Source organism: Globicephala melas, chromosome 6, assembly GCF_963455315.2.
Source record: "Globicephala melas chromosome 6, mGloMel1.2, whole genome shotgun sequence".
NCBI lineage: Eukaryota > Metazoa > Chordata > Mammalia > Artiodactyla > Delphinidae > Globicephala > Globicephala melas.
Window position 1 is genome coordinate 14,354,641 of NC_083319.1, and position 27,507 is coordinate 14,382,147.

A 27,507-nucleotide genomic window follows, 5' to 3' on the forward strand; every position below is an offset into this window, starting at 1 on the left:
AGCACAAAATTTCCTTCAGCGGAATGGTGCCGATGAAGCTCACTCCTATAGGGCAGAGACAGATCTCGCCCACAGACTGGATTGCATATCCTCAAACATTGTGGCCTGTGCTGACTGGGTAGGAAGCAAACTTAGTCTGATATTTGGATGCTTTTGTTGTCCTCCCCCTCCTGCCTTTATTTTCAATAGCTTGCAGAACAGGCTAAATCTCAGCTTTTTAATTCCCCCAAAACATTTTTAAAATGAGCCATTGTTATCTTTAATAACCATGGCCAGGGGATTATCCAGTTTCATTTGAAGAAGCTATTTTTGCCAAGAGAGGAGATTCTTCCAGACAAGGATAAAGACATTAATGGTTGTCTCTGAAGATTCTGTTTTAGTTGAGATAATAATTTGGGGGCAATTAAGCAAATTGTATAGACTCCAATGGGCCATTAATCTCCAAAGCAATTGTCTGAAATGGAGAGGCCTTTATATGTAGGAGCAAGGATCAGAGTTTGGTAACAGTTACATTTTGAATCTCCTTCAGTTAAAATGAAAAGGTAGCAGTGTTAACAGGTTATTGGTCCTGAGTAAAGAATGAACTTCATTTACTTATAATCTGTACCTCACCTTTTGTATTAAAAGACAGAGATCATTAAACCACTAAATAAAGGATAAAAGTACCAGTTTAGTATACCAAAGAGGAGATAGAAGTATACCAGCAAAGCTAGGCTAAGGCTACATTAGCAATTGGCACCTAATTTAGCTGAGTTTCCCAGCAAACAACAATATAGATTACTTAGCTTTTACTAATGAAAGGATGCATCCTGGAACATCAATAGAAAAGCTCTTTAACTGAGTTCTAAAACACAATAGCTTGTAGTATAAAGAGTGTCAGCTTTGGAAGCAGAGAGGATTCCAGTGCAGGCTCCACACTGTAGTATCCTGGGCAAGATAACTGATGGCTCTTAATCCTACTGTCCTCACCTGTAGAAGGAATAATGATGCTGACCTCTTAAGGTCGCACTGAGGTTAAATGAAATCATATGTGAAGCACCCCAGCACATGCCACATCTATAATGAATGGTAGGTCCTTTCCTCTCTCCCTTTTATTTAGGAGGTCTTCAATAAATGCAGTGTTATTCTTTCTCTATTGAGCGGTACCGGGTGGCTTGTTTTCTGAGCAGAAAACCAACCCACAGCCCCGTATTGGAGGAAGGTCACTCCTAGGTTTTAGGTATGCTTGGAATGAAATGAGATACTTTTCTGAGTTTAATCGCTGCTGTTTCTGTGGCTCGGTAGGTGATCTAGGGCCAGGATGGCATCCACAGGAGGCTGAAGTAGGCAGCATGGCATCTTGAAGGCATCCCTGTGATCCCACAGGGATTCACAGAGTTGCCATGTTGGCCTATGGGAAACGGATGGCAGGTGGGTATTGGGAAGTGAGAAGAGTACAAGCCTTGGTGTCTGCACATGTAGGCTGTAACCTTCGCTTTAAGTTTACAGAGTGAACTGGGACAGGCCATGGAACCCATCTGGGTCTCAGTATTTCCATTGGTACATCCAAGAGATTTAGTTAAATGGTCTCTGTGAGTGCCTTTTTCACTCTTGTATTCTATTAGGTGGGGAAAAAAGAGTGTTTGGGATAAGATCATTAATTCTAATTAAGGTTTATAATTCACTCTTTCACCAACATTTATTAAACACCTATTATCTGCCAGGCACTATGATAGACTTTAGGATATAGAATTAAAAGTGCCTGTTTTGGGCTTCCCTGGTGGCTCAGTGGTTGAGAGTCCGCCTGCTGATGCAGGGAACGCGGGTTCGTGCCCTGGTCCGGGAAGATCCCACATGCCGCAGAGCGGCTGGGCCCGTGAGCCATGGCCGCTGAGCCTGCGCGTCCGGAGCCTGTGCTCCGCAACGGGAGAGGCTACAGCAGTGAGAGGCCCGCAGTACCACAAAAAACCAAAAAAAAAACAACCAAAAAGTACCTGTTTTCAAAAGAAGCCAGGCACAGAAAGTGTACATACTGTATGACGCCAGGTACCTGAAACTCTAGAAAAGGCAAATCTTTAATGATAGAAAGTAGATCATGGTTTCCTGAAGTGGAAGGGAGATTGATTGGGACTGGATCACATGGGAGCTTTTTGGGGTGATGGAAATGTTTTATATCAATGCTAATACAGTTGCCACTAGCCTCATGTGGTTATTTAAATTTAAGATAAAAATTTTACAAATACTTAATGATATCACTTATATGTAGAATCTAAAAAATAATACAAATAAATCCATATACAAAACAGAAACAGACTCTCAGTCCTAGAAAACAGACTTATGGTTACCAAAGGGGAGAGGGATGGGGGAGGGACAAATTAGGAGTATGGGATTAACAGATTCAAAGTAAAATACATAAAATAGAGAAGCAAAAAGGATTTACTGTATAGCAGAGGGAATTATACCCAATATCTTGTAATAACCTATAACGGAATATAATCTGCAAAAAAACAAAGCAAAAAACGAATTACTATGTTGTACACCTGAAGCTAACCCAATATTGTAAATCAACTATACTTCAAAAAAAGATAAAAACTGGGACTTCCGTGGCGGTCCAGTGGTTAAGACTGTGTGCTTCCACCGCAGGGGGCGTGGATTCCATCCCTGGTCGGGGAACTAAGATCCCACATGCTACGAGGTGAGGCTCTCCCCCCGCCCCCAAAAAAGTTAAAAGACTTAAGTTCCTCATTCCCATAACCACAACTCCAGGGTTCAATAGCCACATGTGGCCAGTGGCTACCCTATTGGACAGTGCTAATTCAGAACACCTCCATCATCCCAGAAAGTTCTTTTGGAGAGCACTGTTCTATACCTTGGCTGTGGTGGTGGTTACATGGGTGTACACATTTGTCAAAACACATCAGAATGTATACTTAAATTGGGTGCATTTTACTGCATATAAATTATATCTCAATAAAACGGATTTAAAATAAAGTCCTGTTCTCAGGGACCCCAGTCTAATAGAGGAGACAGGCAAGTTAATGGACAGTTACAGAGCTGTGTGAGTGCCATAAATAAGACCAGGGTGTTCTGCAAGTTCCCTTTGAGGAAATAGGTAGCCACCTCTTTGCGGTCCACCTTCGCTAGGTCCTGGTCTGTTCTCTTATTAGGAATTCACCACATTTAATCACTAGTAAGACATCAAGATTCTTTTAACCTGCAAAATGTCCAGACAGTTGATTAGTTCAATTATCCTTCTTTGCCTACAGCTGTTGCTGTTTTACATATTCAAGTGTGCAGCTGGGAAGGGTGCTTGAAAGCTTTCCCTGGTACCTTAGGACAGTTTTCCCAGAAGTCTTTGACTCTCTTACAGCCAAGCCTCTGGGTTTAGCTGCATGGGGATCTGGCCATGGTACTCAGCAAGATCAATTCAGGCAGGGAGATCTCGATTTGGGACACCTTCTGGAAGTTTCCAAAAAAAAAAAAAAATTCAGGAGCACCACCTTTTGGGAATTAGAAAACTGAGGTCCAAGTTTCTTTCTCTGTCACTAGCTTATTGTGTGACTTTGGGAATATCAGTTCATGTCTCTTGAGAATCAGTTTCCTTATTCATAAAGGATAACAAACGTCTGAATTATGAGACAGCATCAAAGAAAGTGACATGGGCTTTGTAAATGGCATTGCATCAAATAGCAATTTTATTTTATTTCTGCTGGCATTAAAAAGTGAGCAGCTGGGGCCCATATGGCATATACAGGTTTCTACCCTGCTTCTGCAGGGCATAGATCTTGCTTATAAAACACCTTCCCCCAACCTCTCAGTCAGAATGACTCATCTCTTTTCTTTGTGTCCCTAGAATCTTACACTTATTTTTCTTATACTAACAAAGTATTTCAAATGTTTTACTTTGATTTATAATTACTTATCTGCATTTTAACCAGTTGGTGACTGCAGGGATACTAGTAATTCAGTGAAAGGCAAATGGCATAATGATTAAGAGCCTGGGATTCAGAATAAAATTTGGGTTCAGCTCCCAGCTCCAACATTTAGCAGCTGGATGGTCAGGCAAATCCCTCTCCTCTCTAAGCCTCAGTTTTGTCAACTATAAAATTGGAGCATAATCAGTCCCTGTTTCAAATGGTTACTGTGAGGATTGAATGTAAGGTTTTAACATAGCGCCTGGCACACAGAAAGCACTCAGTACATGGTAACTGGTATCAGTTATTCATGGAATGTCAGAGCTGAAGGGAGCCTCCATGTTTTTGTTTAATGTACTGAGTTTACAGGTAAGAAAAGAAGCTGAGAAAGTAGAATTGGCAGGTCTGAGATCATATGGTGTTGATGTGTATTACCCTCTCTAGCCTAATGATCTACATGCTCTTCCCTTGATATGGAGTATTTCTCAGTTTTCTTCCCATCTTGAGAAGTTAGGACTTGAGTTAATTTGGCAAACTGGCACTGAGCTATGTGCACAGCCTGGGGTTAGATGCTGGTCCTAGAAGGCATCACTGGCTTAGTGACCAAGCACACTATGGGAAAGACAGTGGGTAACAACTGGGAACTGGTCAGGGACTGCTGGTGGTGAGGGTTGGCTGGGAAGAGTTCCTGTGAGCAAGGGGGCAGGTGACAAGCCAGAAATACTGCTGACCTTGGGACCAGACAGACCTGGGTCTGAACCTTGGCACACCTATGTATTCAAAGGATGACTTGGCCAAATCTAGGACAATTTGGGCAACAAGAGAAATAATGATAGTAATGTATTTTAACTCACAAAATAAAGCAAATATCCACGAGTTCATACTGGTTTAAATAAACAACTGAATAAATGGAGGAGAAGAGAAAGCTCTTCCTTACAGTGGAGTTCCAATTAATAAAGATAGAAGGAATGATGAAAACAGGACATCGTCAGCTGGCAAACAGCCCTGTGATAATTGTTTTGGGTGAGAATTATCAATGGGGGCTTCCCTCGTGGTGCAGTGGTTAAGGATCTGCCTGCCAGTGCAAGGGACAGGGGTTTAAGCCCTGGTCTAGGAAGATCCCACGTGCTGGGGAACAACTAAGTCTGTGGGCTACGACTACTGAGCCTGCACTCTAGAGCCTGCAAGCCACAACTACTGAGCCTGCGTGCCACAACTACTGAAGCCCGTGCGCCTAGAGTCCGTGCTCAGCAACAAGAGAAGCCAACACAAAGAGAAGCTCGCACACCGCAAGGAAGAGTAGCCCCCGCTCACTGCAACTAGAGAAAGCCTGCGCGCAGCAATGAAGACCCAATGCAGCCAAAAAAAAAAAAAAAATTATCAATGGATGCTAAAATAAGTGGGTGAAAATTTGATGAAAAACAGGATATTTACATAGTTTCAAATATCAACACAAGATTTTTATTAATTATAAAAATAGTAATTTTACCATGGAGAATCTTGGCAGATACTACCTTACGCAAGAAAACAGAGTTAACAGCACCAATTAATGAGACATATTAACATCACCTGCCTCCTGGTACCTGAGAAAGGCACAGCATCACTTTTGTGGTACTTTTGCCAAAAGTGCACAACCTCAGTTTTATGACAAGGAAACACCACATGAACCCCAAAATAGGAACATTCTATCAAATAACTGGCAAGAACTTTTCTGAAGTGTCAACATCATGAAAGGCATGGGCAGAGGAATTGCCACACATTGGAGGGGGGTGAGGAGACATAACAGCTAAATGCAGTGTCAAATCCTGGATTGGATCCTGAGCCAGAAAAATGGCATTAATGGGAAAATTGATTAAATTTTAAAATGTCTGTAGTGAATCGTATCCTTTCAATGTAATTTCTTATTTTTGACAATTGTGCTATGGTTATGTATTGGGTTGGCCAAAAAGTTCATTCAGGTTTTTCTGTAAGATGGCAGGGAAAAATCCGAACGAACTTTTTAGCCAACCCTAAAATGTTAGTAATTTAGGAAGCTGGGTGAAGGCTATACAAGGAAATCTTTGCACACTTTTGCAACTTTTTTCTAAGCCTGAAATTATTTCTAAACAGAAAGCTAAGGAAGAAAGAGAGAAAGAGAGAGAGAGAGAAGGGAAGGAAGGAAGTGTGGCCTTGGGCAAATCTCTTCCCCTCCCTGAGTCTTGTTTCCTGACCTGAAGCGCAGGGCAGTCATCCCAATCTACTTCACAGTGTTCTAAGGATAAAATGAAATAGTGCAAAGTAGCAGTGTGTATGTATTGATTCTATAAAAAGCTATTCTTGCCGTTAGTAATGGCAGCTTCTGTGTCTTGAGGGTTCTACCCTAATGAGAAACATCTGGCTGCAAGGGACTTCCTCCCAGCCATTCAATATGACCTTGCCCAAGGAAATAATAATGCCAGCTTTGTGGCTGGGTGGCTGTCGTCAGGGAGATGGCGCCAGATAGCCCAAACAGCTGGTGGTAGTGACGTCACCTCCAGGCTTGGCAGAAAGAAAGGCCATGGTGAGACAGAGACAGGGCAAAGGGCTTCGTCCCTGACCATGAAAACAGGAAAACAACTTCCCAAATAGCCCATCTTTTGTGCAATTGATTCTATTTTCAGTTTCCTGGTTCACTAAAATGTTTAGCACACAAACCAGGAATATGGCCATTCACCGAATGGGCAATGGATTAATCATAAGGAGAATTCCTCCCCGGCTCTTCCTTCTTTATAGATTCCAAAGTATCCAATGTAACCGAGTGAGCTCAGCGTTGTCTGTCCCATTTTACACAGGAAAAACCAAGGAGGAGCAAGGGGAAGAGACGCCAGGTCCCAGGATAAGTTGGAGGACTTTCCAAAGTCAGAATCCAGGCGCCCAGACTTCCAGTCCTGAAATTATATTGCCCACACTCAGACTCATCTCATGGCCACCTCGAAGCACATGCCCAAGGAGTAGAGTCCAGTGAACACATCCCTGAAATACCGTTGTCTGAATGTAGACCTCACCTCTTCATCCTAAATTCTAAAGTGGAGAAAAACAAACAAATAGAGAAGACAGGCTTCCTGAAACAATTAGGGTTTGGGGGTTCAGAGGGACCTAGGCTCAAATTCCAGCTCTGCCACTTAGCAGCAGGGAGACCATAAATTATTTTTACCTCTTTCAGCCTCAGTCTTCTCATCTGTAAGAGAAATGGGGATAACAGTAACACCTAGCTGAGGGTGGTTGTGAGGGTTAGATGCGGTGGTGCCTGTGATATACCTGGTACGAGTGTCACGTAAGGAATGTCAAACTGTGCACATCCTCTTCCTTGTGTCCTTTCTCAAGAGCTTTCATCTGCTGGATGGAAACTTAGTTCCTTCATCTGGGAAGTGATGATTTGTAACTCAGACTCCCTCACCAGAATAGAGCTGGTTGTGCGTTCGTAGCTTTGAAATCAACACAAAGAAATCTGCTCCAGAGCTGTGAGGTCCGGAGACATCCATCCAGTCCCACCCTCTTATTTTACAGCTGTGGAAACTGAGGCCCAGAGAAAAGGAGCAGTCTGGCAAAGATCAGAGAGAGTCAGTGGCAGAACCAGGGCAGGAATCCTGACACGCCAGCTTCCCTGCTTTTGGACACACTCATCTCACTGGTTGAACTTAGCATTGGCAAGGACTGTTGGTTCCAGGGATTCAGGGACTGCCCCTTCCCTGTGTTCCAGCTGGTTCCTGCCCACTGTCTTTCAGGCTGTTATTTTATTGCTGATTCTGGGGGTGGTTGAAGATCTGGGAATGGAAGAGGGACAGGTGCAGGACCATGAGCCTTGTAGCCTTCACTAAAGGGGTGTGTGTGTGTGTGTGTGTGTGTGTGTGTGTGTGTGTGTGTGTGTGTGTGTGTGTGTGTGTGTGTGAGAGAGAGAGAGAGAGAGAGAGAGAGATGGGATTACCATTGACTGAGCTACTAAATGTATCTTAGGTCATCTCTACATTGTCATAAAAACCTTGCAGGATAATATGCAAACTATTATATATAGAATGGATAAACAACAAGGTCCTACTATATAGCACTGGGAACTATATTCAATATTCTGTAATAAACTTATGGAAAAGAATATGAAAAAAATATGTATATACATGTAACTGAATCACTTTGCTGTACAGCAGAAACTAACACAACATTGTAAATCAATAATTCTTCAATAAAATGGATTAAAAAAAACCCTTGCAGGATAGGTATTAGCCCCATTTTCCAGATTGATTGAATCATTCATTCAACATATATATTTAAACACCTGCTGGGTGGCAGGCACAGTGCTAAGTATTGGGGATACAGCCGTGAACAATTCAGAACACAGTCTTTGCCCTCACCGAGCTTACAGTCTACTGCAAAAGGGATACAGTTAAAATAATTATATACGGAAGTATAGAACTGCAAAATGTGGTAAGCGCCACAGAGGAAAAATACAGATTGCTAAGAATACAAGAAAGGGCTTGATGTAGATTAGAGGATTAAAGAAGGCCTCTTTTGGAAAGAACGAGGAAACTGAGGCTGACGGAGGACAGGTACATCTACCCAGTCACTCATCTTTTCAAGTTATTTTCAGGCAGGACTGAGAACAGTCCTGACAGTCTGCAGAGAAAGGGTAGCAACACTGAGTTAAGAGAGGAAGGTCGATTTCACTGGCCAAGCTCTGCCAAATTATCTAGGTGTTTGGTGATTGCTATTTGCTTTAAGAAAGGCAGCCAGGGTTATGGAGAGAGCTCGGATATAGTTGGCAGGAACCACGGGTCTGGCTCCAGTTGACCGACTTATGGTACATGACCTTCGGTGAGGCTTTCCTCTCTCTTGGGCTCAGTTTACTGATCTCAGGTGCATTTGAGCCCTAACGGTAATAAAGGCTCACCAGGTGAGAGATTGGAGAGGGAGAGTCCCTGACCACTAGGCTCATAGGGATGAGCTTCTTCGTTTCAAACTAAGTGTGCAAATTACTGCTTGAGTCAGGATTCTGTAGGTAGGATTTTTCTAAAGCGAGGCAGCACCGGATTATCTGAGTTTCAACTCAAGGTGGAAGATTTTGGGATGCCCAGACCCTAAGGTTCGGAGTCATTATTCTAGAAAAGTACAAACCTGGTTAGGTACTCTGCGGGTGCCAAGACGTGCTGGATTCCCATCTCCCGCTTAAATTAACGGCCCAAGGCCGATTCAGCCCTCAACAAAGATGGCAGCTGCCCTGGCCTCGGCCCGAGTGCCCTCACTAAAAATGGCATCCTGCCTCTCTTTCCTTAAGTCTTGCTGGCGCAAGTGCAAACCCCCCCCCCCGCCCCCTGCCATTAGTTAAGATGGCGCCCGCCCGCGCTGCCCGGCCCGGCCTCGGCTTCACAGCGCGCTCCTCGGTGACCCCGCCTCGTTTCCGTAGGAAGAAGCGCCGGGAAAGATGGCAGCGGCTGCGGTTTGAATTCCAGCGGCGCCGCCGGAGTCCCAACGAGACCTGGGTTGGAGGGGGCGGGGACCTCGGGAGCCGGGCGGGTCGCGACGGGGGGCAGGAGGGGGGGAGGGAAACCAGTGGCGACGCCGCCAGATACCAACGCCGCCACCTCCTCTGTGTCCATGATGGACTCGGTGTTGGAAGAGGACGTCACCCTCCCCGGGATACGCAGCGGCTGCAGGTGCGGCCTGGCCTTCGGGGGTTCGCGGTAACCAGGCCGGGGTTCCCGCTGATTGGGGTTTGCTCCATCCGAGACTTGGGGTTTGCTCTTTGGGTGTTTGAGGGTTCTGGACGTGGTCAGTATGTGGGATGGGTTTCTTGGGGGGGGAAATCTTTTTGGCGACCCGCCCACTGATACTGAGTGTAGGTTGTTGGGCGGTCCCGACCTGCCCCACGCCCGCCTCTAGCATTTCGGGACATACTTTGAAGAGGCGGTGAGGGACAGGTAAAGGGTTCTCTGAAAGGGTGGGAGATGGGGACCTCTTGGAGTGTGCAGTTAGTGGGGGCTAGTTGAGGGCCGGGGACCTTGAGGGTACTTGATGGTTCATGCTGGTTTGGGGATTTGCTTTCATTATGGGGAGTGCACTTGGTCTGTCCAGGCTTTGCTTATGGGGTCACATAGTGGCCACCAAAACTCGGGCTATGGAGTGCACCGGTTAGGAACCTTGGCTGGAGTTGAACAGAACTGGATTCAAATCCAGCCCTTTAAACTAACTAGCTGTATGACCTTGATAAAATGGTTTAATCTACTTTCCCATCTGTAAAAGGAGGCTGGCAGTAATATCCACCCAACAGAGTTGGGCTGAGGATCAAAAGAGAAGATGCCCACCCAGCAATTTGCTTGGCAGGAGTAGTGCCTGCCATATAATCAGTGCTTAAAAAATGATTCGGAGGACTTTCCTGGCGGCCCAGTGGTTAAGACTCGACGACACCAATGCAGGGGGTGCGGGTTTGATCCTTGGTGGGAGAGCTAAGATTCCACATGCCACGGGGCGGGGTCAAAAGATGAAAAAAGAGATTCGGTGTTGTCATTATCATCATTATCATCATCAACAGTAATACAAATTGGGGAATAATGTCTGAGAGTGGCCTCCCCACGCACCTGTCCCAAGAGGCAGTTGGAGTCCACATTGCTGGTGCGGCAGGGGTCTCTCCTGGTAGGAAGGCCTGACAGAGCCCTGCACTGCTGCAGGGTTGGGGCCCTTTGGTTGTCCTGGGCTCCTGGTTGGGGAGAGGGTAGAAGGTCTCAGAGGTGATCCCTAACTGAGAATCTGCAGTGTTTATCCAGCTCTGCTAGGGACAGGCTGCTTCTTTTAGTCAACAGATCCTAACTGAAACGGTGACATGTTATTTGTTGTGCAAATCTGGACGGTTTTAAGAGTAAAATGGGCACAGTTAATTTATGCCTGAGCAGCAGGCATAAACAGGTCCTGTGTCTTGGGCAAACCTTGGACAAATGGTGACTCTGTTTATTGAGGACCTACTAGTTATCAGGCACAGAGCAAGGCCCTTTGCAGCTCCTGCATCATGTCCCTTTCTCTTCATCTTTCTGCCACTGCCCCAGTATATTGCAGTATGACCTCTCATCTGGATTGTCGTGGTTTCCTTCACACCTCTGATAGCCTTTTTTTTTTTTTTTTTTTTTTTTTTTTGCGGTACACGGGCCTCTCACTGCTGTGGCCTCTCCCGCCGCGGAGCACAGGCTCCGGACGTGCAGGCTCAGCGGCCATGGCTCACGGGCCCAGCTGCTCCGCGGTATGTGGGATCTTCCCGGACCGGGGCACGAACCCGCGTCCCCTGCATCGGCAGGCGGACTCTCAACCACTGCGCCACCAGGGAAGCCCTCTGATAGCCTTTTATACTACAGCTTCAAAGCTCTTTTTAAAATATAAATCTGATTGTCTCAGTCTGCTGCTTTACATGTTTAATGCTTTTCATTGCCGTTAAGGTAAAGTCCATTATTATTCTCTCAGACAGCTTTTCACATCTCAGCACCAGTTGGCCAAGCACTTGGGTTTTGGGACCTAGACCTAACTGGGTTTCAATCCCATTTCTTCCACTTAAGAATCTTGTGACCTTGGGCAAGTCACCCTCTGTGAGCCTCAGTTTTCATTATCTGTAACATGGGTGCGTCTAAAAGGGTTTAGCCTAATGTCTGACCCAGAGTAGCAGCTCAACAGAGCATCAGATATTCTCCTTTCCCTCCTCTCCCTGCCTTTGCTGGTGATCCTGGTGCTGCATACATTCCTGGTAACTAATCTCTTACCCACCTGCTTCATACCCTCCCTGGCTCCTCTCTGCCCTCAAGATGAAGTTCTTTAACATGGCTTCTGAGCTCTTTATACTCTGGCGCATCTACCTCACTAACCTCCTGTGCTCCCTCTTCCTTCCCCGTCTCCTCCCCAAGCCCGTCACTCTTGCTGGCTGCCAGACTGTTATGAATGATCTGCCTTGTTCTTTCTTACAGCTGGGCCTGTGTACTCGCTGTCCCTGCGGCCTGGATTGCCCCCCCCCTTGCCTTATTATTTTTCAGGTCTCAGTTTAGATGGTACTGCCAGGAAGTCTTCACTGATATCCCCCTATCCCCACCTGGGCCCTCTGTTCTCCTCTAGTCCCCCCGTCACTGACCTGTTCACAGCCCTCATTGACCTCACTGAATTTTTTTGTTTTTTTTTGGCCCCACTACGCCGCATGCAGGATCTTAGTTCCCCGACCAGGTATCGAACCCACACCTCCTGCACTGGAAGCTCAGAGTCTTAACCACTGGGATGTCAGGGAAGTCCCATGACTTCACTGAATTTGATTAACTAGTGTGGTCCAGTCAGCATATAATTTGAGCCACGTATGCAATTTAAAACTTTCTAATAATCGCATTAAAAAAGTAAAAAGAGACTGGTGAAATTAATGTTAATAATGTTTTATTTAACCCAGTATTTCCATATATTATCATTCTAACTTGTGAAAAAAATTATTAATGAGATATTTTATCTTCTTTTTGATCTTACTAAGTCTTTGAAGTCCAGTATGTGTTTTACACTTACAGCCCTTCTCAACTTGAATGAGCCACATTTCAGGTGCTCAGTAGGTCCAGGTGGCTGGTGGCTCCTGTACTGGCCACAGCAGGTATGACTGTTAACTTGTCTGTCTCCCAGATCAGACTCTGACCTATGTGAGAGCAGGGGCTGCATGTTGATCATCTTTGTAACCCGACTTCCTAATGTGGTATCTGGCTCATAGTAGGGGCTCAGTAACCATTTGTTAAATCACTGAATAAACAATGATCTAGTGGGGTGACAGTTTTATCCCCCTTTTACAGGTGAGGACACTGGGGTTCAGAGAGGTGAAATGAACGGTGTGGGGTCCCACAAAAAGTACATGATCGAGCCAGGATTTAAATCCAGGCCTACAGACTCCAAAGCCTGGCTATCAGTACCATGTCTCGCCTTCCAGCCAGTTCTCTGAACCAATTCTGAGGGGATTCTGGGAGGATTTTTTGGAGCTGCTGGTGCTTGAACTGGCCCTCAAAGAGTAGCGGAAACGTCCTGAGAGAGTCAGCTTCTCTGTCAGGTGGTCACAGTGGATGAGAAAAATCCCTGCAGTAAAATCTCTTTTTATGCTAACATGAGTCCTCTTCTGCTCGCTAACATCCAAGCCCCAGTTTTAGAGACTAGACCAGAGTCCAGTTTGTCCTTGGACTTCTGTTGAATTAGGTCAGTGTGTGTTATTCTCTCCAAACCTGATCACCTGTGGGTGCCCCAAGAGCTTCGGCCCCTGGAGCCTCACCTGAGCTAAGGCCCTGCATTAGGGCCTGCCTGATGGTGTCGAAAGAACCTGCACTTTGTAGGCAGGATGTCTGCGTCTGCATCCTGCCTCAGCCAGTCACTAGCTGTGCTGCTTGAGTAATTCGCTTCACCCTCCTAATCCTCAGTTTCTCTTCAGTGATAAAATCTGTTTTGTTGGGTGACTTTGTGGATGAAGCAAGATTGTATGTATTAAGTACCTAGCACCGACTGGGGAGTACATGAAATGTTGGCTGTTTTTGTTTCACCGTTACCATGTTGTACTGTTTCCTGGACAAAGTCCTCTGTGCCCACACCCCTGGGTTCACCCGTTTGTTTTCATGCCCAGGATTCTGCCTCTCCCTGTGAGCTTCCTAAGGCCTGGCCCAGGCTTGTACATCTATGGGTTCCTCAAGTACATGGCCATTAAGTGCGTGCTGCCCCGTTAGGGGCAGACCAAAAATACATGTTTCTTATAGCTTTGTACACAGTTTGTACTTTCTTGGGCAAAGAGTGCCTTTATGGATTTCGTAGAAGGAGGTTGAGAAAGAGGATGGTGGAATGAAATTTCTGGTGAAGGCTTGAAAGCTTAATCCAAGGCCGACCTTGGACCAGAGGTACCCCTAGGCTGTGAGTTTGAGGAGGTGTTCTCCGTCGTCAGTGTTAGCTCAGTGAGTGCAGGCAGCACGTCTGGCTTCTTCCCCACTGTATCTGCCCTAGAACTGTGTCTGGCACATGGTAGAGGCTCAACAAATATTTGTTGAATGAATCAATTTTGTTCAGTCTCCGTTTAAAAAGATAAATACCATGAATATAGGCTCCATATTTAGTAGTAAAATGCTGCTTTGTAATCACTGTGTGAAAAAGTGCACAACAGAGTGTCAACTGATACAGTCTTCGTGGAACACAGTGTGGCGTTAAAAATGTGCCTTGTGGTTTTTTTTTTTAACAGCTTTTTTAACAGATATAAATCTAATTTATATGCCGTAAATTTCACCCATTTGCAATATACTATTCAATGTTTTTTTTTTTAGTATATTTACAGAGTTGTGCAGTCATCACCATAATCTTAATTTTAGAACATTTTCATCATCCAAAAAAAAAACCCTGTGCCCATTAACATTCGCTCCCTGTCTTAGCTTGGGCTGCTGTAACAAAAAAACTATAGACTGGGTGACTTGTAGACAACAGAAGTTTATTTCTCACAGTTCCAGAGACTGGAAGTCCAGGATCAGGGTGCCAGCATGGTCAGGTTCTAGTGAGGACCCTCTTCCGGGTTGCAGACTACCTATTGGTACGTCTCATTGTATCCTCACATGGTGGAGAGCAGAGAGAGGAAGCAAGAGCTCTGGGAACCCTTAAGGGCACTAATCCCATTCCCAAGGATTCCACCCTCATTACCTCGTCTAGACTTAACTATCTCCCAAAGGCCCACCTCCTAATACCATCACTTGGGGGGGTGGGTAGGGTTTCATCATATGAATTCTGGGGGGCCACAAACATTTAGTCTATAACATTCCACATTTCTCCTCCTTCCCCTCCCCCCAGCCCTAGGCAAGCACTATCTACTTTTTGTCTATAGATTTGCCTATTCCGGACATTTCATATAAATGGGATTTTACTATATGTGGTCTTTAGTGAGGTTCATCCATGTTGTAGCATGTATTAGTATTTCATTCCTTTCTGTGCCTGAATAGTATTCCATTATATACAGGTATTGATGCCTTATTTTGTTTATTCATTCATTGGTTGATGACATTTGGGTTGTTTCTGCTTTTTTGGCTGTTATGAATAATGTTGCTATAAACACTTATTTGGGTACAAGTTTTTGTGTGGACATAAATTTTTGTTTCTCTGGCAGTAGGGTTGCTGGGTCATATGGTAACTCTGTATGTTTAACATTCTGAGGAACTGCCCAACTCTCTTCCAAGGTGGCTGCACCACCTGACACACTCACCAGCAGTATATGAGGGTTCTTATTTCTCCATTGCCATGTCAACACTTGTTATTGTTTGTCTTTGCTTATAGCTATGCTTGGGGATGTGACAGGGTATCTCATTGTGGTATTGATTTGCATTTCCCTAATGACTAATGATGTTGAACATTTTTTCATGTGCTTATTAGCCTTTTGTATATTTTCAAATCCTTTGCCCATTAAAAAAATGTGAATGTGTTTAGATCCAGCAATTCCACTTCTTGCTATCTATCTGACTAGAGAAATCCTCACACATGTGCACAATGAGACCTGTGTAAGGAGATCCAGCATTGTTTGTAAAAGGAACAATTTAGAAACATTGAACTACCATCAGGAGACCTGGTAAATACACATCTTTTCTCAGGTGTCTTTCAGACTGTGACCCATTGGCAACTCATGAAACTGAATGTAGTAGGTTGCAACCAGAATTAAAAAAAAAAATTGAGTAGAACAGAATAGAAAGAATTTCAAGAATGAAGGGTAATATATTTCCTTCTATGGGTTGGGGTCAATAAAATTTGCAGACACTGCTGTACATTGCTTTGTAGGAGTTAAAAACACTGAGGTAGATCTGTACTGTCATGAAAACATCTTTAGGACACATTAGTGAAGAAAAGATGCTGCATATACGATTACATACATAGGGAAAGGTTTGGAATGTCTTGCTGACAAGAGTGGTTACCTCTTAGGAGGAGACCAAGATGGGAGTGAGTAGTCAAGGAGAACTTGAAACTTGTCTATTTTGTATTTATATATATTTTTCTCTCATTAAGAATACATGACATAGAATGAAAAACAAGTTGTTGAAAGACAGACAAGACTGTACTTGGTATAGTTGTTTTCTGAATGTGATGTCCAGTCCGTCCATGGCTCTCATAGCACTTTGTCCGTGAAACGTTCCATCCTTGTTGGACCTTGCGTGGATGGACAGTTGTTGGCTGCCATGTACAGGCTCAGGAGATCGCCCCTTTTGGGTGGCGGTGGAGCGAGCTAGGAGGATGAAGTGGTTGGTGAAGCGCAGGTGAGCGTTCGTTCATTTACCCGACACATAGTGGACAGGAAGCAGCCACACGGCCGTGCGCTGTGCAGACTCTGGAAGGCCCTGCCTCGATTCATGGGGACCTCGCCACAGCCCCTTGAGGAAGGTGCTGGCGGGGGCCAGGCTGGTGTAGAGGCTAAGAGCACGGGCTTTGAAGTCAGGCCAGCTTGGTCTTTCAGCTTATTAACTTTCCTGGGCCTCCCTTTTCCTCATTAAAAAAAATGGCAACATCTAAAAACTACCACCTACCACTGAAGGGCTGTGGTGAGTAGTAGACGGGAGGCTGCTTGTCGCTGAGCGTGGGGTCTGTTCAGCGCGGTGCCCCTGCAGGGTAGTGGTTACGCTTAGGCTGTGTTTTGCATGCGAGGAAACTGGCCCTGACTATGTGCCCCATTGAGTAGGAGCTTTGGGCAGCCCGGACGCTGGTTAGCGAGTGTCAAGGACACAGAGACACCGGGATTTTGGTCTCAGCTTTACTACCAACCGCTTGTGATTCCCCGCCCCCCCGCCGGTGCGCGGGCCTCTCACTGTTGTGGCCTCTCCCGTTGCGGAGCACAGGCTCCGGATGCGCAGGCTCAGCGGCCATGGCTCACGGGCCCAGCCGCTCCGTGGCATGTGGGATCTTCCTGGACCGGGGCACGAACCTGTGTCCCCTGCATCGGCAGGTGGACTTTCAACCACTGCACCACCAGGGAAGCCCCCGCTTGTGATTTTGAGCAAATATGTTCCTTCCGTTTCTGGGCCTTAGTCTCCCCCATCCATACCATGACAAAATCATGTCTAAGCCCTTTTCCTTTGCTTGCCTAGTTTTGACTACAGGTGGGGCCCCATGAAGCCCCAACTTTAGTTCTCAGGCCTAGAGTGAATGATCAGAATGGGATACAAAAAGGTGAATTCTTAAAGGTGGAGGTGTGGCTGGAACTGACTGAGACTGCGCATGACAGGTTCATGGCATTTAAAAAGTGGGCAGGTAAAGTCCAAACGGAAATTTGGCAGGAACCAGGCCGGAATTGCTGCATTAAATAGTGGTTTCTTCTCAGTTGCGGTGTCAAATGTCATTTTTCAGACTTCGCTGGTTGCCTGTTGGAAATTTGCCTAAGACCAAATTCTCTGGCTTTGCCTGCCATGTGGTCTACAACGGTGATTGACCTTGGCTTGAGTAACTGATGGGCCGTTTCCTCCAATAGTAGTAAATTAATGGCCATGGTGGAGAGAACCCCAAACTTGGGAATGTAGAGACCAGACTGTGGGCTAAGCTTGACCAGTAACCTGGTTTGTGATCTTGGGCCACTGGGCCACCATCTGCAAAGTGTGGTGATCGAACTTGATTTTAATTTTTACAATTCAGTTTAGAAAATGGAGTTTGTCCTTCTCGTGATACTTATTGGAGGAAATTTAGAATTGTAAAATTAAAAAGGAGGAAAATATCTCTCATTTCCCTGCAAATTATGATTTTTAATATTTCGGTTGTCTTGTTATATATATTTAAAGCCCACCTAGTTTCCAAGAAGGATTTGAGGTGTCTTTAGTGTACATGTATTTTGTTTTTCAATAATTGAAGGTGTATTCTACTTAGGTTTTTTTTTTTTCCCAGTTATCCTCATAGCAGACACTTTTAATGTAATCATTTTCTTGATGTTGGAATTTTACGACATCCAGTTTTTGGCTTGGTTCTGATCTTGAAGGTTCATTCCAACACCAGAGTTTGGTTATCAGGCAAAATTGTCCTAGGAACAGAATGGAAAGAGCAAACTGCCAAGAAGTCAAGCTGCACGTCCATCAACTCTTAGTTTACAGCTTGGGACGGGGAAGCATTATTGGGGGTTAGACATAAAGGGCTCGGATTCTGGCCTTGGTTCTCTGCTTAACTGCCGTGAGACTGAGGAGGCTGCTGAAATTATCTGGGCTTTAGCACCTTCCTTTGAGAAATGCATAGACCCTCAGGGGATTGGGTAGTCCTCATGATGGTAAATCTTTTGTCAGTTATAGAGCATTGTATGTTTCAAGGTGACGGGGTGTTTTGCTCCCATTTATGGAATACTCACAATACGCCAGGTACTTGCCGGACACTTGTTGTCTCAGTTAATTGCCAGTTGCTCTATCAAGTAGCTGCTGTTCTCCTTTTGCAGACGAAGGAAGCGAGGCTGGGAGAGGTATGTGGCAGAGCCTAGAACAGAATCCAGGGAGGTGTGTTTCGTGTTGAACCACACCTCCTGTTATGGTTTAGTTTTCTGTCAGTGTCTCCAGATCCTCACTGAACCTGTTTTTATAATTCAACCAGTAAAACTTCTTGAATCAGTGAGTTTTGCATTTTTATTTGATATTCTTAAAGCATCCTAATTGGTGCCTGATTCTTGGAAGCTTAGTTTTTGGTTGTGATAGGCATATTAATAATGATAATAATAGTAATGACAAAAACAACGCTAGATGCCATTTAGCGAGCACTTACTGTGTGCTGAGTGTTTATATATTGATACATTAACTCATTTAATCTTTACAGGTAGAGGGTGGTATCCCCATGTAACGAATTAACAAAGTAAGACTCAGGGACATCAGTAGCTTATATTTGGCATGGTGCCTCTGCACCTAGCCCATCTGTGGCCCACAGAACCCTTGACGTGTGAATGAATGATTGACCTTACTCACTTGTTAAGTGTTAGAGCCAGACCTCTGCCCCAAAGCCTGAGTTCTTAACCTCTGCACTGCATGCCTCACAGGTAGCTGGCTGGCTGTGACCTGATGACGGACAGTCCGTCTGATAGTCTCTGCTGTTCAAACACTGACTCTTCTTTTATCACACGTGTTCTCTCCTAGTGGCCTTGTTCCCAATTTACCAGATGACCTGGATGGCATCAGCCCCATTGCTGGTTTGGGAAATGGTGGTAAGTACACAAAGTAAGAACAAGGGAAGTAGACGCGAGGCCACGAGGGCCTTCAGGCCTTGAGCCTGGGCCTGAGCTTTGATGGTTCCAGGGCCCAGAGCTAGCCTGGCATGGCTTGGTGCTCCCAGGAGGTACACAGTATTTTGTATACATATTGACCTGCTACTTAGTCCTTTCATAAACACTGGACTAGAGGAATTGATGTCCTTTGGGCCATATTTCATGAGTTTCATTTCTTGCTACCACGCTTATAGGGGTTCAGCCAGTGTTTGCTGAACTGAATGACCAGTGGAGGCTGGACGTTGAATCGGTGACTCGGTCAGGTTCGGAGGATCTGTTGGTCCCTGCTGCCGAGTGGCTGGAGGCCCCTGAGGGCTGCTGTCCAAACTTCAGTGTGCAGAGGCCTTCCTGGCAGGCTGGTGGATTCCAGTTGCCCGCTGAGGCCCAGCATTCCTACACGGGCCTGCCCTTTGGAGACAAATAGTTGGTTAGACCACAGGAGACAGCGCTGAGGAAATAGGCAGTCTGCTGTGTTGAAGCTGGACCATGAGGAGACTTTCTGTTTTGCAGTTTGGGTTTTGCTAAGCGTTCTTCATAATTTTTGTTTCCGAAAAAAGTGGATGCTATCCTAAGTATCTGTGGGAAGTGCTAATAATTTGCCACGTTGAAATATCTTAGAGATATTGTGACTTGTTCCCCCCCCCCCCAGAATGATGAGATTATGTGCAAAAGGAAGAAGGTTTTAGAGCAGACAATGATGTAAGTTTCACAAGGTTTATTGCTGGAGACTCTTGTAACTTACAGGCCACCCTCAGGTTTCCTTTAGAACCTATTAACTTTTACTTCAAACATACAATCCCGCAGTTTGGTTTCTCTTTTTCCTGCCCAGGCAGTTAGGAGCAGAAAACTCATAGGCCTCCTCCTCAGTTCAGCCCGTGTTATACATCTGCTTCACGCCAGGCTCTGGGCTCAGTGCTGGGATTCCGATCATGGTTCCTATCAAGCCTAGAGGGCAGACAGCTAAAGAAGGATCAGGACAGATCACACGTAACGAGCGAAGAAGTGAAAGGAGCGGGGAGAGGGGATGAGAAGGAGATTTACCCTCAGATGAAGGAGGGGGGGTGGGCCGGAGTTTCCCAAGAAGCTGAACTGGAGCCAAGACTTGAAGAATGAGTGGGACCTAGGTGGGGACACAGACACAGGTGACAGAGCACAGCCCGTCTGAGAAACAGGAAGGCAACCCGTGTGCCCCCGGTCTAGCGCACGGGGCTCTGCACAGTCCCCCACCGCCCCGCTCCTGAGCCGCGCTTGTCCGCTGAATGCTGAGCGCCGAGCGCCACGCCCGCTCCCTCCTCTGGGCCTTTGTCCTCATCTACCTGCTGCCTGCCTGAGTCTTTATGACTCAGCTCAAGCCCACCGCCTCCTTGGCTCTCCCTAGGCTGCCTTAGGTGTGCTTTCCTCTCTGAACCGTATGTATTTCACTGCATTTCGTTTCATCTGTTCCCGTTGGCTACTTAACAAGTACCCAGAATCAGACCCCTTCTCACCCTCCCTCCCTGGTCTAAGCCATCAGGACCTCTGGCCTGGATTCTCCCAGTGTTCTCCTAACTGGTCTCCTTGTTTCTCTCAAAGCGCCTTTTAATCTGTTCTCCGCGAGGCAGGCAGAGGGAGCCTGTGGAAACCCAGGTCCCATAACGCTGCTCCTGAGCTCAGAATCCTCGGCGTCCTGAGAGGAGCCAGTGAGGCCATACCCAGCCCGTCCGCCAGCACCTGGCTCACCCACCTGGCTCACCCACATAGGCCCCTTTATTGCTCTCGCGTCCATCGGCCTCGTGGCTGGTCCTCAGATCCACTGGGCATCTCCCACCCCAGGCCTTTCCCCTGTGCCTTCTCCAGGTTTGCCCAGAGGTCACCTCCGCAGTGAGCCGTTCCTGAATTTAACCACCTTATTCGAAACTGCAAGTCCTCACCCCACCCTTGCTGTTGGTATTTCCTATCCTCGCCCACTGTATTTTTCTCCGTAGCATTTATCACCTTTGAACATACTCTGTAACTACCTATTGTTTTGTTTATTGTCTGTCTCCTCTTTCTAGACTGTCAGCTCCTTCTGTTTGTTTTGTTTCTAGAATGGTGCCAAGCAGAGAGTAGGCCCTCAGTGCGTTCTTGTGGGAAGAGCGAATGCATTCGTTCACTCACGCATTTCCTCAACACCTGGAAAGCGCCGCGCACTTGTGCAGCGTGGAGCAGTTTGCTTACATCTCTGTCTTGCCCACGGGATCGGGATCCTCTTGGGTGCAGGATCAGTGTCTCTCTCACCGTTGCTTCCCCAGCACCTCGCGTGGTGCTTGGCGCCGAGGAGGGGCGTAATACATGTTTGTTGAATTAAAGAAGCTGCGGAAAGATTTGGGTACTGGCAAAGTCTTGAATCACTCTGAAGCAGGATTTGCCAGTTTCTGACCCACTGCCTGCTTTTGAAAATAAACTTTTATTGGATCACAGCTTCTTTGTTTTTGAACTGTCCATGGCTATTTTTGTGTTGAGTGGTTGTGACGGATTTGAGGCTTTGTGTATGGCCTGCAAAGCCTAAAATGTTTATTGTCTGGCATTTTAAGAAAAAGTTTGCCAACCCCTGCTGTCAAGTCAGTCAGACATGGTTTGTTTTAATTGCTGACACGTGAAGATGATATCCTGTTCAGCAAAATAATTTTATGCCAAGCAGTAAGGATGTACATAGCGGGGCAGTTCTCTTTGTTTGCCCCATGTATTCTTCGGATTCATCTTCTGACATTTACATTGTTACATTGGGGCTAGTTCAAGTAGTTCGTAAATATTTGAAATACAGTGGCTAGAGCTTTCTGTAGACTCAAGTCACAAGACAATATATCGTGGAAGCTAGTCATTTTTATTTTTCTTCCCTAATGGGGATGCTGGGCAGTCTGCATACCGTGACGTTTTCCTGTGTCTGTTTTACCTTTTTATAGTGCTCCCACATGTGTCGGAAGAAATGGTGTCTCCCACCAGAGCCCGGAACATGAAGGACTTTGAAAACGTAAGTGGAGATACCAAATTACCATCCCTCACAAATCACGTCTGCAGCCACTGTCCAGCCAGACCCAGGAGGGAGCTGTATTTCTTAAGAAGCATCCAGACTGGATAAGGCCAGGGTTGGGAGGAATGCCAGAGCTCGTGGGTGCTCTCTGGGTGACCTTCACATTCCTACACAGACGGCCCTTTGTACACAGGCCAGTTACGGGTTCCAACAGGATCAGTGGTTTCCAGCCTTGGGGAGTTTGGTGTATTTCTGGTGTCCCAAATAAGAGGATGTCACCATGTAGCACAGCTGAGAGGCACTAACATGTATTAAGGGCTTTCCTGTGATGTAAGCCGTGTTATTTATGGTCCCCATTGAATCCTCACTGTGACGGAGGTATTTTGTATTATCCGCATTTTACAGGTAAAGAATCTTAAGACTAGGGGAGGCTCGCTTACGGTCACATCATACTCGAGTGACAGAGCTGGGGTCTGAATCCAGGTTTTTAATGACTCCAAAGCAAAAAAGTTATTCTTTTTGCTGCGCTGTGTGGCCTCCTTGCATTTCGCAGGCTGCATCTTTGTTGCTGTCGAATGAAACACGAGCGGCCTGTTCCCACTGCTGTGTGGTGATTGTCTCAGAATGGATTGCTCAGTGATGGATTTGGCTTCAGTGCTTACTGTCTTCCAGCATTGTGTGTTTCATTTGTTAGTGGACGGGGTTTGTTGTCAAGTAACAGGAAAAGAAGGTTATTTTCCCAATTCCAGTTCTCCTTAACAAGTTACCTGCTCAACGCTCTCATTTGTCATGGGAAGATCTAGACTCTTCTTCATTTGCAACCAAATGAAATCCATACTGTGCAGGACACGGGAGATATTTATCAGAGAGAAGATGGAGGACACAGAGGGTGGAGGACACCACCATCATGTTTCTCTCTCTCCAGTTGTCTTTCCTGAAAAGAGTGGTACTGTCTCTGGATTTAATTTAGAATACTCATTACTGCTATCAGTTATCTGCAAACCACCAGTGACCAATTGAAGAAATGACTTGTCAGATCTCTAATGGGAACAAGTAATTTCTGAGCTTTGAGTTGTTACAATTTCAACTCTACAACCCGATCTATGCTGTGGGGCCTGGGGCCTGAAACAGATGAGATTTGATGATTCCACATCGTGTATAATTAAAGTGTGCTCTACTATTAAATGGTTGTTCCTGCTTTATCATAAGAGTAATAATAGCTACTGTTTATTGAGCTCTTGCTCTGAGCTGGGAACTTGAAGCGTTAAGCTCTTCATATATATTACTTTAATATTGAAGCAGCTCTGCAAGATACAGAGTTATTTAAGTTTTGAAGGGCACAGTTTTGATTTTTATTTCTAGATGGAAAAATTTAACAGAATCTCAGAATTTCGGCTTCACGTTTTGTTGTCTGCCTTTTGAACTGGGAGAAATCTCTGAATTGAATCCAACCCTCTTTATTATATGTAGGAGAAACAGAGGCTGAGGGATGCAACATGGCAAAGCTGTTTTCAGAGGCAGTCTGTGCTGCCTGAGGACCACGGCCTCTGGAGCCAGACTGCCTGCTCATCCACTTCTGCTGGGTGACCTTGGGCCAGTCACTTAACCTCTCTGTACTTTCTTTGTCTTTAAAATGGACATGTTACAAGTTCCTACTTCATAGGGCTGTTGTGTGGATTCATGAGTAAATATATGTGAAACACATATGCCTAGCACAGAGTTCATTTTGTGTGTTACCTATTTCTCCTTCTTACTGTTCTGTTTATTGTTGTTATTTTTGTCTACTCTGCCATGTGATTCACGTTTCCCTTGCTCAGATGTGTTCTTGATGACCCAAATACTGATTTTCTTAAAGGTGAGGGAGAGCCTTCTCTGCCAGTATGTTTCAGGATTTATGTTTTTTTCTTCGTGACTGTGGTCCTTTGGCTGCTGTTAGGTTTTTTATGGCATTGATATTTTTTATTGTAGCATTTTCAAGAGCAAATTCTGCAGTTGAAATTGAAATGACCACACTGTTCTCAGTGTCTCGCTTTCAGGTCTTTATAAAACACTGAACGTTTTCCTCTGGCCTGCGCTACTAAATACGTGATCTCTGTGTTGGGTGCTCATGGGAGATGCTCCTGGCGCCTGATGCTGATTTTAAAGTCCGCGTGCGTGTTAAAGAGGGGACTAGAATACTTTTGATTTAAAGGGGAAACTCTTGGTTTCTTTTATTCTAGTCTTAGATGACAGATATCTGAACATCAGAGTCTACTAGCAAGGGTCTAGCAAAATACGGGCCTCCTGGTTTTGCTTAGAGTTCATCCATTCATCAGTGAATATTTTCAAATACATGTCCCGTGCCAGGCTGTGCCAGGGGCTAGGGAATTGGCAGTAAATTAAGACCCTGTAAGTCTCCCTGTCAAGAGGCTCGCAGTCTAGTTAGGGAGATGGATAAGAAAATAGTGCAGTGCTAGGGGTTAAGTACAGGGTGCTCTGGGGCACAGAGCAGGGGCCCCGAACCTGACCTAGGGGACTTAGGGCAGCCTCCCTGGAGGAAGGTCATCAGGAAAAGTCGGGATTAGGGTTAGCCAAGATGAGAGGATTGAGAGAGCACCCCAGGCACAAGGGCTCACGTGTGACGACGTAGAGAGAGGCATGATGGCGTGTGAGGAGGTTGGGAATCTAAGTTCCCTTTGGCTGGAAGGAGGCGGTAGGATGGAGGGCCTGAGAGAAGTGAGGCCACTGAAGCAGGCAGGGGTCAGATTCTGCAGGCTCCTGTATGCTACACTGCTTCTTTTTAGTTTTTTCCTGGAGATGAAGGGGAGCCAGTGGTGGATTTTAATCTGGGGAGGGAAGTGACCGGAATCCTGCTTCAAAAGATCGGCCAGGCTGGTGACTACATGGATGGAGGAGGGAGCGAGGCTGGTGGCGCTGTGATGGGTTGAAAGACTACAGTGAGTCATGGTCGGGGGGAGGGATGATGCCTGAGCTAAGGGGAGGGGTCCGGAGGTGTTGGGAAGAAAGTCTGCCCGCATTGTCGGCTCACCCTACATCTGACACATGGGGACTCAAGCCCAGAGAGGCAGAGGGACTTCTTTGGGTTCTGACCGCAGGCCTCTGACACAGGAGGTCTTTCTGTTACACTCTGAGTCCTCTTCCGACATGTAAAAGCCACACGCCTTCTTGTGGGCCTTTAAACTGGTGACCCATTGTCTAGTGCCCTCGTCAGCTGAGGTGTGATCACCCGCACGGCAGGCCTTATAGCAGGAGGTTGGCAGATTAGTTAGCAGATTAGTTGGCAGATCAGTTATCAGTCTGGTCTTCAGTGGGAGCCTTTCTAGCTCCCCACTATAGTGGGGGGCTCCCTGGACCAGAGGAGTATTGGCTGAGATGTGTTTTGTAAAGGACTGTGCTTACCTGGTGTGATCTGTTTCAGAGACTGCAGTTTCTCTCTCTCTGTCTCTCTCCCTTTGTTTCTTTCAAAATGTTTTGAGCAAGTGGGGAGACCCAGAATCTGGTTCATCATGTCCAGTCCGGGTAGCTATCTTTTTTCTTTTTTTTGCGGTACGCGGGCCTCTCACTGTTGTGGCCTCTCCCGTTGGGGAGCACAGGCTCCGGACGTGCAGGCTCAGCGGCCATGGCTCACGGGCCCAGCTGCTCCGCGGTATGTGGGATCTTCCCGGACCGGGGCACGAACCCGCGTCCCCTGCATCGGCAGGCGAACTCTCAACCACTGCGCCACCAGGGAAGCCCCGGGTAGCTATCTTTATCCGTATGTAGAAGCGTTTAATTCTGGCTTTTACTGTGACAGAGAGTGACACGTGTAGCTTTCCACGTCTGTTGATACAAGTGGCTAGTATTATTTAATGACTGTCTTAAGTTCATAAAGACTTGTTTTCAAAGGGATGGATTGAACCATAATTTACGTAATCTCTTCCTGTGCGACGTTCAGATTGTTTCTAATTCTTCACTATTATAAACAAAGCTGTGGTGAATATCCTGGCGCATGTGTCTTTGTACAGTTATGTGGTTATTTCCTTAGGATAGACCCTGCTGCTCTTGTTTCAAATCCACCTGCCCTGAGGTGCTGGTGTTCTCGTTTCAAGGCCCTTACTCCTTTTTGTTGAAAAGTCTTGGTCTGAGCCGAGGCAGCTGGTCAAGTTTAATGTTTTATCTGTGGTATGGCCAGGAGATTTGCATCTTCAGATTTGCTCTGTAACCTCCATATGGTGGCTTACTTCCTCACAGAGAATAGCCCCCTTCACTCTCCAGCCCCACCAGGCCTGCACGGCCCTTGAAGCTTCAGAAGCACGGTGGTACGGGGACATGACACGCACTTGGAGATGACCAGAATTGGGTTTTAGGTCTTGGCCCTGTCACTAACTGACCTGGGGGCTGATACGGTCTTTCATTCAGAATCGTCATGGGGGTTATATGAGTTCTGGTGTGGAAAGCACCTAGCGTGATGCCTGGCACACAGTGGGTGCCCAGTGCCTGCTGGTGTGCCCTCTGAGCTGAGGATTCTATCACAGGCCCCTCGGTTCTGCCCCATCAGTTGTCAGTTTCGGCTGATCCTTCTGGGATGTTTCTTTGGCTTTGGAATGAAATCCCTAACTTCTTGCCACGGCCCCTGACACCCTGCGCTGTGTCACCGGCGGTACACTTGGTGCTGCAGCACGCAGGCTGCTCTCAGCTGCGCAGTTGGGCCTTCCCACGTCTCCTCCCTCTGCTGGGGCCGCCCTTTCTCCTCCTCCCGAGGGGCAGGCCCCTTGCCCTTCACGTCTCAGCCTTGATGTGACCTTGTTCGAGAGGCCGTCCCTCACTCCCTTCCCCAGCTCGCTGGGGACCCAGCCAGCCCTCGGGGCCCAGTCTTTCCCACCATGAGTCCCATGACTGTCTGTAATGGTGTATTTTATTGGTGTGGGTGCTTAACGTGTCTCCTCTGCTTCGTCCCTAGTGCTCAGCACCGAACTGAACAAGATGGTAGTCGCTTAATAAATGCTTGTTGATGAGATGAATTTGTGACCTTGTATAAGATACTAAAGCTGTAAACTTTGGTTGCCTTATCTGTGAAATGGGAAAAGTAATGCTTAACTCCTAGGGCCGTGGTGAGGATGAAGTAACATATGCCAGGACGGTGCCTGGTATCCCGGGTCTTAAGCAGATGCGGGTGGCTGCCACGTTCTTGTGAATCAAGTGGCTGGAGCAGTGTAGCAGCAGGGAGGGAGCACGCAGACGCCCCAGTCTTAGGAGAGCAGGCAGTGATGAGGGCGAGGGGAGGCTGAGAAGGAGAACAGGGACGCCTTTAGAACCAGGCAGGAGAGCAAGAATCGCGTGGGGTGCAGGCCGGTGGACGTGGTTGAGGCCAAGTCTGGAGCTGACAGAGTGGGTGTCGCCGCCACCCTGGGGTGCTGGCTCTGCAGGAG

At 46.4% G+C, this 27,507-nt stretch overlaps 1 protein-coding gene across 3 annotated transcripts in view; it reads left to right on the forward strand.

Annotated features, from left to right (window-relative positions):
• Positions 1–9,443: 9,443 nt before the first annotated feature.
• CDK5RAP2 (CDK5 regulatory subunit associated protein 2) overlaps positions 9,444–27,507 on the forward strand; it is a 181,933-nt gene continuing 163,869 nt past the window's right edge. For all 3 annotated transcript variants that reach the window (XM_030858863.3, XM_060300553.1, XM_060300554.2), the window contains exons 1-3: positions 9,444–9,556; positions 18,983–19,050; positions 22,032–22,099. In XM_030858863.3, the coding sequence (XP_030714723.2) occupies positions 9,498–9,556; positions 18,983–19,050; positions 22,032–22,099 (195 nt within the window). In that variant the 5' untranslated portion in view covers positions 9,444–9,497. The remainder of the gene's footprint in view (positions 9,557–18,982; positions 19,051–22,031; positions 22,100–27,507) is intronic.